The sequence below is a fragment of the Myotis myotis genome, unplaced genomic scaffold (genome assembly GCF_014108235.1).
Source record: "Myotis myotis isolate mMyoMyo1 unplaced genomic scaffold, mMyoMyo1.p scaffold_m19_p_7, whole genome shotgun sequence".
Taxonomy (NCBI): Eukaryota; Metazoa; Chordata; class Mammalia; order Chiroptera; family Vespertilionidae; genus Myotis; species Myotis myotis.
In genome coordinates this window covers 8,687,977-8,701,242 of record NW_023416379.1, presented here as the reverse complement: position 1 = coordinate 8,701,242, position 13,266 = coordinate 8,687,977, and the positions used below count along the sequence as shown (strand labels likewise).

General features: G+C 40.3%; 1 protein-coding gene across 3 annotated transcripts in view; it reads left to right on the top strand.

The window, feature by feature from the left end:
- ESR1 (estrogen receptor 1) overlaps nucleotides 1-13,266 on the top strand; it is a 304,587-nt gene that overhangs the window by 117,634 nt on the left and 173,687 nt on the right. For all 3 annotated transcript variants that reach the window (XM_036317796.1, XM_036317794.1, XM_036317795.1), the window contains one exon: nucleotides 5,793-5,983. In XM_036317796.1, the coding sequence (XP_036173689.1) occupies nucleotides 5,793-5,983 (191 nt within the window). The remainder of the gene's footprint in view (nucleotides 1-5,792; nucleotides 5,984-13,266) is intronic.

Below are 13,266 nucleotides of genomic sequence, written 5' to 3'. Positions count from 1 at the left end.
GTGTACGGGTGATGGGAGGCAGTGACTATCTTGGGAGCATAGTGCAAGCAATTCTCAGGGTGGATTTGTTAAAATTTTGCGTAGGGAGCTACAAAGAGACCAATACTGATCAGAGCAGGGAATTCAAGAATTTGGGCTTAATTCTTTCTATGTTCATGGTTTTTTTAAAAAGCTTGAATCCTTCTGGTTTAGAACTCCCCTAAAATTGTAGGCAGAAGTTTGAGAGTGTGTTTTAAGTGTATTTTCTAGAAAAGATAGTTTCAGGGTTTTCACAGCATTTTCAAACTGGTCCATAATTCTCCCCCTGCCCCCCCCCCCACACCCCCACCAAACAAAGATAATGATCCACAGATAAAGACAATAAGAAGTTATTGAATGACCAATGTTGTATTTTATGATGACTCTCTTGGCAGTGGCTGGCAAGATGGGTTTGAGGAATGATGGGGGACAGGAGACTAATTCTAGTAATTCAGAGGTGGAGTATTGATCTCTCAGGCAAAAATGATGAAAATAAGGGATGCAAAGAAGAATAGGCATAGTGTTTTGAAGAAATAATTGACTAAATTTGATGATGGGTTAGATGTAGGGGGTACATTTAACAAATGTTTATCAAGAATCTACTAGGCATGGTCCCTGCCTTTGTGGAGTTTACTGTTTAATAGAGGGAATATATTTGTCAACAATCACTCAAACAGAGGACTGGAAAATGTGGAAAGTGCCATGAAGAGAAGGTATAGGCAACTTTGCTTGCACATAACTTTGAGGACTGCCTTTGGTGAGGCAGCCTCTTGAAGTTATCCACCAGCTAGTGACTATGGTGCCTTTCTAGGGGCTGGACATCTGTTGGTTCTTTAATTTGATTTTATAAAAAATATTTCCTCTACAAACCAAGGCTCTTAAAAATTTTTTAAAATGGTTGGCCAATCAGGAGAATTTGCTTTTGGATGCTGGTACTATGATTTATGGTTGGAAAAACAACAGTATTTGATTATGTTGCGCTTCAAACTTACCCTTTGATGAATGGAAATCTTTCTGGCAAATACTTTTTATTATGGTCTGCTTTTACTTGGTCCAAGTGTGTTCACTCTCGGGATTCAATTTGAATGCCTTCAGACATCTCTTAATCATATTAAATCTGTGATATCAGTGGGGCATCCATTTGGAAATGGTTAGTAGTCAATTGATATAATGAAAATGGAACTAAATCGAGCCAGTTGGGTGTCTAGTTCCCATAGGGGCAGTGATGTTGTGTTTTGCTGTCTGATCTTTCACGCTCTGTCATCTTTTTCTCTACCATTGCTCTGTTCCTTTGCCACTGTGTGCCTCAGAGTAATGGTGTGTTAATTCACGGATGCAAAACATTTCTCCATTTCTTGCTTAAGTTCCTGCTCTAGTTCTTTTTAGAGAATCTTTAAAGGTATCTGTAAGGCTGAAGAACATCTAATCTCTTAATATATAGCTTGATAAACTAGTTGACTTCTTGTCTGAGTCTTATGAGAAACTACCCAGGATGAACACCTATAAAGATTCAATGAGAAAGTGATGAGAATTTTGTAAAGAGGGAGATGTTATAGCAATATGGCTAAAGAATTAGTTAAATATGCACTTAGAATAAGGGGCTAGGGGTATGGTTAGGGTTTCTGAAGCCTCTTATTGGGAAGGCGGGTCCTGAAGACCTTAAGATCATGAAAATGAAAGTAGCTAATTTGGTCCTATAAAAATTGGGAGAAAGCAAAGGGCCTCTGAGGCTGGGTGGGAGAAAGAAAGATTGCCCTAATATGATATAAGCACTTTCTACCAAAGAGATATGAAGCCCTAAATGGCAGGTCTAGGACAGGTGCACTCAGGCCAGGCTAGGTAGAGGGCAGCAGGATGAGATGAGTCCAGGACCCCTAAAGGCTTATCGCTGGGGACTGATCTGACCACAGGTGGCTTGCTCTGAGTCCAGATATGGACACCTCACACTCTGTTCCTTTCCAGGGCTGATATTAGGCCAGTTGGTCTGCATAGTGAGGACACAGTTCCCTGTCTGGAGGCAGTTGTGCCGAATTAGCTCGGCCTAATGATTACTCAAGACAGCCTGAACATATTTCGAGGTCCACGGGGCTCTGCGACCAATGAGAGTATCTCACTACCTTTTAGCTTGATCTGAATGATAGTCATCTTCATGACATTGCATTTTGGGAGTCTTCATAGAGAAGGGCTTGGCTAACGTGATAACTGGCAATGCTAGATACATGAATTTCCGAGTGGGATAAAAAAGTTCCTTTATGGAGAGGAAATATGACCTGGGTAATTACTCTTTTCTTTTTGGATACCTTCTGGTTTTAGGCCCTATGTCTGCAGTGGAGTTTTAGTATTCCAGGGCCATCTCAAAGATACAGTGTAGACAAAAAGCATTGCAAACATCTCCACTAGATCTGGGGAACATGGTCTTTTCTATTATATCTCTCAGCAATACTTTAAAGAACAACATTTCCTTATTCCATTTATATTGTGACATTATCATTTTATTGGTTCAGTTGTTGATTAATTCATTTGATATCAATATCTGTTGGGACCCTATTGTGGATGAGGTACTATGCTGTGAACACTGGGGGTTCTAAAGATGAATAAGGCACAAGGAACTTAGCAGATAGTAACCAAGAGAATGTACAATTGAAGGAGTAGGGTAGCAAGTTGCAGAAAGTGAACAAAAACCTGCTCTTGGGTTCAGAATAGGGATAAATTATTTCGAGTGTGTAGGGTTTGGGACTGGCTGGAAGAGAGGAATTTATGCAAAAGGTGACCTTAAATTGCAGTAGTCACCTCACACCCATTAGGATGGCTACTATTAAAAAAAGAATAAAACAAAAAATACTGGATGCAGAGAAATTGGAGCCCTTGGAAATGGGGGAGTAAAATAGTGCAGCCATTATGGAAAACAATATGACAGTTCTCAAAAAATTAAAAATATAATTTACCTTATAATCTAACCATTCCACTTTTGGGTCTCTATATCCACAAGAATTGAAAGCTAGGTCTCATTGTGATATTTGAACATCCATGTTCATAGCAACATTAATCACAAAAGCCAAAGATAGAAGCAACCCAAGTCCATAGCTGGATGAGTGGACAAACAAAATGTGGTATGTGCATACATTGGAATATTATTCAGCCTTAAAATGAAAGGAAATTCTGAAATGTATTGCAACATGGAATAACCTTGAGGACATTATGCTAAGTGAAATAAGTCAAATACTATGTGAATCCACTTACATGAGTACTTATCTAGAGTAGACAACTGCATAGAGACAGAAAGTACAATGGTGGTTGCCAGGGCCTTGTGGGTGGAGCAAATGAAGAAAATGAGTTTCTAATGGGTATAGAATTTCAGTTTTGTTAGATGGAAAAGTTCTAAAGATTGGTTGTGCTCTGATGTGAATATACTTAATGTTACTGAACTCTACACTTAAAAATAGTAAAGATGATAAATTTTATGTTATGTTATCTTAACCACAATTTTAGAAAATGCAGTATTTTATCATGTGGGAGTGGGTGAAAGATACCCGACATCTTGGAAATTTTGCCAATGCGTATAGTATTCATTCGTTCATTCATTCATTCATTCATTCATTCATCCAACCATCATGTATTAAATACCTGTTATGTGCTGGGCTCTGAGCTGGATACTGGGGCTACAATACTTACTAAGATTTATAAAACACTGAACCTGTCAATGTCATGCTTGCTAACCACCCTCTCCACCCCCTAAAGCAATAAGCTTGTGTAGTTAAATATTCACAGCTGCTTTCTACTGACTTGAATCATGCATAAGAAATTAGTAAACAAACAGTGAAAAGATTTGAAGTTCTTGGGAATAGGGAGGAGTTGGACAGCATGGTGATGAAGTGGAGAGACATGGGCCATAGAATATGAACTAGGCTTGAAAATGGCAAGTCAGTGCTCTCTAAGGATATTAAAAAATAAAGGACTCCTATTTGAGGCTGCCAGCCTAAGAGCTAAGTAATTTAGAACGGCGAAAAAATGGCAAAGTCAGACACACTCAACCCAAGAAGCCGGTATTTTGTGAATTTTATGGCAAGGGTAGTTTGAGAACCATTGGCACAAAATTGTGGGCAATATTAACAAGTGAGATGGGCAGGGAAGGGTTATACAATTCGAGCTGAAAGGGAAGACAGGACTTCCAAGGGGAGGACCGGTGAAAGTCAGCGTGGTCTGTTTATTTGGGTGGGGACTGGAAGTAGGAAGCATGAGTTTCCTTAACCGAAAGACCTGGAAGCTCTGTCTTTAATTCACTTTATCTCATCCTAGGTTTCTTTTTTTCTTTAAATTTTATAGGAACCTTTACTCCACCTGTTCTTCCAATATCTTTCTATTTCTCTCACTCTCTTCCCCCCCTTTACACCCTGGAACATTCTATTTATTCATTCAAATATCTATTGAGTAACAACTATATAACAGGCACTATGCTGGACTCAGTTTCCTTATGCCACATTTGGTTGCACATAACAAATCCTGGATTGCTATAATTTCTGCTCCTATACCGGTTCATGCAAAGTTAGTTGCACCTACTACTTTTCTTACCTTTTCCTCTCGGTCTTCAAGGTATCTTCATTGCGACTGTTCCTTCTACCTGTGCTTTTAATCCCATCTGCTCTACTTTTCCCCTCTGTGTACCCTCAACCATTTCCTCTCTGCTGACCAGTTCCTTCACTCTACATGAGACCTTCTCAGGTCTCTTCCATCCTAAAATTCCTTGCTTGTTTTTATATTCTTTAGCGACCACCCTAGCTTTCCCTTCCCACTCTCATTCGTGTTCTCAAAGGAATGGCCTTCACTCCTTTTCATTTTCTTATATTCCATCCACTTTTCCACCCATTGGATTTTCGCTTGTGCCCACACTATCTACCAAAACCCCTTGCTAAGTGTCCTCTTTGCCAAATCCAACTTCCCTCTATCAATCCTCGTTTTATTGGATTTTCTGCCCCATTTGGCACTATTGATCACTCTCTCCTTAAGTTTTCTACTTCCTTAAAACTTTTTACTCCTCAATTTCCTTGGTTCTCACTTTTCTTTCTGGGCTATGCTTTCTTCACAAAACCTCTGAAGGTTGATGCAACCATCCATGTTCTGCTTTCTTCATTCTGCATGTTCTTACAGAGGAGTATTGAATAGTTGCTAGTATCCTCAATAATAGTCAAGTTATACAAACCGATATCTAGGGTTATGTGGTGACAATGGCGTAACATCTGGTTTCTCTTTCTACGCATGTGCTATGTTTGCATCAGTTCATTGGAGTTGCAGATGTCCCAGTTGCTTGATGCTTTGTCTCTATTTCCTAAAGACCCTTCGTGTGATCTGGAATTGGAATAAGCTTTGGTCTCTAATGATGCTGAGTTCATTGTGAATCCCTGGGGAAAAAAACACCCAAATGAATAAGTCTATTAGAAACCAGCTAATTTCATTTTGTCATTTTCTGGATAATATATTCCGGTGTAGGCAGCTCATTTTTTTAAACAAGTTTGCAATAGACAATTTCCCCTCAAGGTTAATATAATAGGCAAACACCTTTTGCTGCGGCAGACGGCAAGAGATAAGAAAGATTAGCTTACATTATGATTCATTATTTCAAAATGTCAGAATAAAGTGGATCCACTGCGTCTCCCCAGCCTCTCATACTTTAGAGGAGAGAGTACATGTTTTGCTTTTCTAATGTTAATGGATTCACTGGTTTTTGTTTCTCTCTCTCTCTCTCTCTCTCTCTCTCTCTCTCTCTCTCTCTCTCTCAGGCCAAATTCAGATAATCGGCGCCAGGGTGGCAGAGAGAGATTGGCCAGCAGCGGTGACAAGGGCAGCATGGCCGTGGAGTCTGCCAAGGAGACGCGCTACTGTGCAGTGTGCAATGACTATGCCTCAGGCTACCATTACGGAGTCTGGTCCTGCGAGGGCTGTAAGGCCTTCTTCAAGAGAAGTATTCAAGGTAATAGTGTGTTGACAACAACAAATTCCATTTTGAATTCCAAATGGGAAGCAACAGAGGAAGGAAGGCATATGACTAGCCACTTGCACAAAACCCTAAAACCCAGCAGATCCACTTAAATCTTTGTTAGAAACATGGAGAAGAGACAAGAGCTCAGGGCAGCTGTGATCGCGTTCTTATGCTTCTTCCATTTGGCAAGATCCAGACAGTCTTGACCAACTCTACAGGCAGAGGGTTTCAGTAACTGGGGCTCAGAGTGTCTGTGCCCTGCTTGGGGGATGGCTGGTGGAGGTCTATGTGTTGCTGGCAACTAGGCTTATAGGATACAGTGTGATATTAATCGGCTATCCATAGATACCTCTCCACTTGGGCTTGGTCCAGATGAGTAGTCTGTTCTGATCTTTGCTCCAGACCAATGCTAACATAACAACATATTATTTAGCTGATACTAACTTAACTTAGAAAAATTATATTTATATTTTGGTTTAGGTTAGTATAAGCCTTTTAAGGCTCTTCTTCCATCTTTGTTATCTCAATAGATGACATGACCTTTTGCTAAAACGAGAAGACCCAATAACTGGTGACTTGCCATAGGGTCAAGTACCTATCTGTGCTGTACCCAACAGTTATTAAGCATCCACCTGTAACATTCCCTTTGCCTGTGTGTCTTGGTCCTTTTCTTGTGTATAGTTTACCAAATACAGCTTCTCTGATGTGCTGCCCGCTGCATTTTATCTCTACTCCAGGAGTGTTTCTATTGCATTTAGAGGATACCCAAGGGAAGCCACAATCACTTTAACTACATAAAATATCCATGCTAAAGACCCTGTTTACCAGGAACAGAGCTCTGATAGTGTAGGCTAACTGCATCGCTTTTTGTCTCAACAGTGGAAAATTTTTCTCTGTTCTGCCTCCTTTACCTTTCCAGCTTAAGCAAGTTTAGTATATAAATACTAGGGATATTTCCGATGGAGTTTCTCATCTGCTGCAGTTTCTCTGCTGCCCTGATATGGATGAAAGCTGGGGGATGAGAGACACTATTTATCCTTCCATTGCTAGTAAGATGGACTTATTTTTTTTTATTATTTTTTTTCCTGAGTTTTATAAACAGAAATTCTTTTGTTTTATTTTATTTTTTTATTTTTTATTTTTTAAATTAAATCTTTATTGTTCAGATTATTACATTGGTTCCTCTTTTCTCCCCCCATAACTCCCCTCCATCCAGTTCCCACCCCACCTTCCGCCCTCACTCCCCACCCACTGTCCTCATCCATAGGTGCACGATTATTGTCCAATCTCTTCCCGCACCCCCCACACCCCTTTCCCCCCAAGAATAGTCAGTCCATTCCCTTTCTATGTCCCTGATTCTATTATAATCACCAGTTCATTCTGTTCATCAGATTATTTATTCACTTGATTTTTAGATTCGTTTGTTGATAGATGTGTATTTGGTGTTCATAATTTGTATCTTTACCTTTTTCTTCTTCTTCCTCTTCTTAAAGGATACCTTTCAGCATTTCATATAATACTGGTTTGGTGGTGATGAACTCCTTTAGCTTTTTCTTATCCTTGAAACTCTTTATCTGACCTTCAATTCTGAATGATAGCTTTGCTGGATAAAGTAATCTTGGTTGTAGGTTCTTGGCATTCATCACTTTGAATATTTCTTGCCACTCCCTTCTGGCCTGCAAAGTTTCTGTTGAGAAATCATCTGACAGTCGTATGGGTACGCCCTTGTAGGTAACTGACTTTCTTTCTCTTGCTGCTTTTAAAATTCTCTCTTTGTCTTTTGCTCTTGGCATTTTAATTATGATGTGTCTTGGTGTGGTCTTCTTTGGATTCCTTTTGTTTGGGGTTCTCTGTGCTTCCTGGACTTGTAAGTCTATTTCTTTCACCAGGTAGGGGAAGTTTTCTGTCATTATTTCTTCAAATAGGTTTTCAATATCTTGCTCTCTCTCACCTTCTGGCACCCCTATAATTCGGATGTTGGTACACTTGAAGCTGTCCCAGAGGCTCCTTACACTATCTTCATATTTTTAGATTCTTTTTTCATTTTGCTTTTCCAGTTGGGTGTTTTTTGCTTCTTCGTATTTCAAATCTTTGACTTGATTCTTGCGATCCTGTGGTCTTCTGTTGGGAGTCTGTATAATATTCTTTATTTCAGTCAGTGTATGCTTAATTTCTAGTTGGTCCTTTATCACAACATCGAGGGTCTCATTAGATTTCATTAAGTTTATCGGCGGTTTCTAGAAAATTCTTGAAAAACCTTAAAAGTGTGATTTTGAACTCTATATCCAGTAGTTTGCTTTCCTCCATTTCTGTCATTGTGTCCTATTTTTTTGTCTCAGCATTTTTTATGCTTCACCGTGTCGATAGAGTGGTTTTCTGTGCTAAGTGTCCTCTAGGGCCCAGTGGCTCAGCCTCCCCAATTACCTGAGGTAGACACTCTTGGTGCACCCCCTTGTGGGCTTTGTGCACAGTCTTGTTGTAGTTAAGCCTTGATTGTTGTAGGTAACACTGGGAGGATTTGACCTCCAGGCCAATTGGCTGTGAGAATCAGCTGTGTCTATGGTGGGAGAACTTCTGTGCTGAAGACACCCTTATGGGGCAAGACTTGCTTCAGTGGAGCTTTGGTGCTCACTGAGTCTGCCCCCTGAGTGTGTCCCTTATAGATCTGAGGAGTTCTAATTGGATGGTCCCACTCTGACCACTGGGTACACTGGCTCTTGGATCTAAGGAGGTGCTAATCTAGCCTCTGCCTGTGGCTACCCAGCAGAAGCCAACTGTAAAGTGATGCAAGTTGCCCTGGGGCCTTGGTGCAGCTGCAGTTTGTTAAGTAATTTTCAGATTACAAAGGGCCAGACCTTTCATATGCAAAAGCCTCCATGCATGGCTTGGGCGGGGCTGGGCCCCAGGGGATCAACAGGGCGGGCGGAGCGAGCAGTATGGCTGCTCTCAGTCCTGCCTTCAGAGGTCCTGGCGATGGCTGCGAGTGCCTCAGAGAGAAAGCTGCCCTCGAGTTTTGACCGATGCCAGACAGTCCCGTTTCTCCCGTATGAGTCTGGGTCCTCAGAGACTCACCTGGAACTGGAGCTCAGAGCCTGATACTCCCTCCCAATTGAAAAAGACAATCATGTCCTCAGCCGCCAGCCCTCTCAGCATGCACCTCCGCACCTTTGTATTTTACTTCTGCACCGAACCTCCTCTGAATCTCAGTATGCTTTTCTCTTTCCTTCTAGTTGTAGAATTTCCACTCAGCCAGCCTTCCTGTGGTTCTGGATGATGTCCGTTCCGTCTTTTAGTTGTATTTTTGAAGTGGTTGTGCGAGGCAGCAATCTCCGGTGTTTACCTATGCCGCCATCTTGGTTTCTCCCCACTTTTTTTTTTTTTTAAAGCTGTTCATATCTAATAGAGTAGTATGTGAGGTCAGCTTGGTCCTTTTTAAAACTTCTTTTTTTTTTTTTTTTACAATTATTACTTTCAATATCAGAAAATACTGTAAGACTTGGGCTTTTTTGTTGGATTTTAATAAAATTACTGATATTTTCTGATAGTAATTTTTGTTTTACATATATAAACAAGTACATATACATACATAAATATCTATACATATATTTAGAAATACATATGTATGCATGTATATTTATATATACAAAAACATGTATATAAAGTATACATATGTGTAAATAACAACGTATTATTTAGCTGGTACTATCTTGATTTAGAAAAAATACATTTATATTTTGGTTTAGGTTAGTATAAGCCCTTTAAAGTCTTTTGCCAGTGATGTTTTACTGTTCGTTTGATTTAATATAATCTACAGTACCATTCTTTTCTCCAAGTATTTAATCTGGTAGTGAAAAATCATTTGACAGAAGTAGGGTTGGTGGGTAGGTTCAACTATAAAATTGGACAAATCATTTATCTGAGGCGGAGTTCCCTCAGCAGGAAAAATGGTTTAGCACATCAGTCAGTAAAGTTTTTCTGTTAAAGGACTGGATGTAAGTGTTTTAGGCTTTGCAAGCCGTACAGTCTCTGTTGCACCTACTCAACTCTGGCACTGTGGCCTGCAAGAAGCCATAGACAGTATGTAAGCAAATGGTGTGTGGCAATAAAACTTTATATACAAAGTCAGTAACTGATCAGACCTAGCCCGTGGGCCACAACTTACTGACTCTTGATTTAATGAATGGAAAGGGAATAGATGGTTTCTAAGTCTAATGTTGATTATTCATGTTTACTGAAAACTTACTCTGCATTTGTGCTAGATGTTCTGAGTGAAATAAAAATATGTGTAACACACAATCTATAATCCCACAACATTTAGAATTTATTTGGGAAATTTACTAAGAAGGCAAAGGTACTTGTCCTCATGAGGTAACTAGAGAATATCTCAGTATAGATAAAGTGCTACTGTATTATAAAGATAAGGAAAACAATAGGTGAATATAAGAAAAGAAAATATTGTCAGTTATATATATGTAACATTACCGAAATTGAAAGTAGAAATGACCCTCCTCCAAGTAACAATACCAATATTCTTACAGATTATTTTTGTCATAATTATTCATCATTTAGGAATGAAATATGTAACCTCACATCAAAATTAATATTGTCTCCAAGAATTAAGACATGAGAACAGAAAACACAGGAAAAATAACTTAAAAAAATCAATGAAGGAAGTAATAGCTTATGAAAATAGCTATTTTATTGGTATGGCATTAACTCACATTTAAATGAGTTTTAAATGAGATGAATATTGAGTCCAAAGTTCTGGAAGAAGCCTACAAACAAGGCAGAGATTTTAGCTTTTAGAGATAGGGAGGGACCTTAAAGATGATGTTCACTCACTCATTTAATTGTTCATCAGTTGCCGCTATTAGGCAAAGCACTGTGCAAGGTGTTGTAGAGACAACTGTAGGGCAGACATTGCCGGGAGCCGGTCCATGCTTGCTGTTTCAAGGGACCTGGCATATATGGCATACTGTTCTTAATATGTTTGCTCACCTTCTTGGCACTATGTGTTTTAACCAAGGTCTCTGAGAAAGGTTGTTTCCCCAGGTAGGGATTTTCCCCTGAAGTTAGGGAGGGAATAAAACCTCTTAACTAGTGCCAGGCGGGCAATTAATCACTTTAACTACGAACAATCATGCTTAAGCTACATAATCTTTACTCCCTGGAATGGAGATAAGAAACGCCCTAGCCTTTGTAATAGAGATTGATAGGATTGAATCAACTGGTATAAATACAGATGTAATAAGACAGCAAGACACAGAACTTAGAATACGGAACCAAGAGAGACAGAACCTAGGCACAGAACCTACACAGAACGTTCTCTAGAGACAGAAGAACTTCGCTGGAGAGAACATGGCAAAAGTTCCTGGACAGAAACTGGCCTCAGAACCTAGAGACAGAACCTAGCGAGAGAACATGGCAAAAGATCCTGGACTGAACCTGACTACAGAAATTGGCAAGAGAACCTGACTAGAACCTGGTGACTGAACCTGGCTGGAGAACCTAGCGAGGGAACATGGCTACAGAACCTGGCTGGAGAACCTGGAGAACCTAGCAAGAGAACATGGACACAGGACCTGGCTGGAGATCCTAAGCAGAACCTCTCTGGAGATCCAGACCAGAACTTGGCTGGAGATCCTGGCTGGAGATCCTGGCTAGGCTGCTGATCAACTGAACACTGTCTCCGTGTCCTTCCTTCTTCGCCGACTCCATCCACACCTTTGGGGACCCCTGGACCCGCTGAGGTTGGACCCCGGCAAGACATGGTCCTTACCCTCACAGAGCTTACAAATAAACTGGCAATTAGCTTGCAGTGTGACAAGTGCCAGGGTGAGGGTGAGTGCAGGGTCTCCCAGGAGTCCAAACTTCACTCGGTCCTCGTGGGGGTGGAGTCAGGCTCAGAGAAGGTTTCCTGATTTAAAATGAGGCCTGAAGGATGAGCCAAGTGAGGAAAGTGAAGGAGGGGATGAGTGTTCAGTCACAGGAATGAGCAGAGGAACAAAGTCCAGGAGGTAAGATAGAGTTTGGGGAGTTCTGTGAATAAAAATTAACAAAAAATTTTTTACCATTAGATTAAACAAAGACATTTCTGGGCCATGTGTTTATTCTTACACTATGTGAAAACAAAGTAATTTATTTCCTTTTTACTTAAACGATTTGTCCACGTATTTTATTTCCTTGTGCGTATAAGAGGGACATACCAGAGTGAGTTTGATGGGTTTTAGTCCCATTTTCTCATCATAGCCTTGAAAACTTGCAACTGAAAAGTTTTTCTGAACTTCCCTGGCTCTTTATAAATTACATTGCCCCTCAAGCCTAGTCGAGGACAGTGAAGGGTTTGGCATGCAGGTAGGAAGCTCTGAAGATGCCGTAGCTCTCCCTGTTTTTCTTGTTACTTAAGAAAAGAGCTTAGAAGTGAGTATTCATCAGATTACTCTAGTGCTCTAAGTGTTTCAGCTGAAGAGGTAAAGTGTTTGACTTGAAAGCATACAAATTTTCATCCACTACCTGGTGTAGAAACTTGATTACGCAAGAAATTAAGTAATGGTCTCCAGTGGAACATGCTTTTTCCCCCTTTTAAATGTCAAGGATACTGCTTAAGGGAGAGGATGAAATTGGATAGTCTATGAACGTATTAATCATTGCAGGTGGAGAAGCTGTGCCTGTTAAGATGTGTTGTGGGCAGAGACTCTTGGAAGAGTTATATAAGCAGATTTGGTTCAGTGGCCAGGTACAACTTTGAGTATTATTCCAAGAAAAAGGACTCCACTGAGCACACTGCTTATCGTATATTATTTCAAATGTTCATGAGGCACAGTGCAGGCTCAAACCTATATATAGTGCTCACTGTGCTGCCACTTCATATAATCTCTCTCTAAGATGTCTATAGAAGATGCTTAGATCAAACAGACATGATCAAGACAGGTGTTGGCTTAAAGGTTACCTAAGTCCAGGAGGACATGGTTTCAGGGTGGGGTCTGGTTATGGTTAAATGTAGTAGGGGCCTTAAATCCAACAAAGATAAATGTCAGCCTGATCCACTGGGCCTTCGAAGGAGACAGTCCAGCACCCTGGATAGCTCCTTCAACAGCTGCCCAGGGTAAGCAGAGACTTATTTCTGACGAAATTTAGGCCGTTCAGCTAGCTTCATTCACTTTGCAGAGCTTTATTAAAAAGAGAATTTAGCTCCTTTATGCTTAAGGACTCACCCTTGCTCAGTCATGATGGATTAGGTTTTACGTTTAGTTTTCCATTTCTAGTCACCTTCT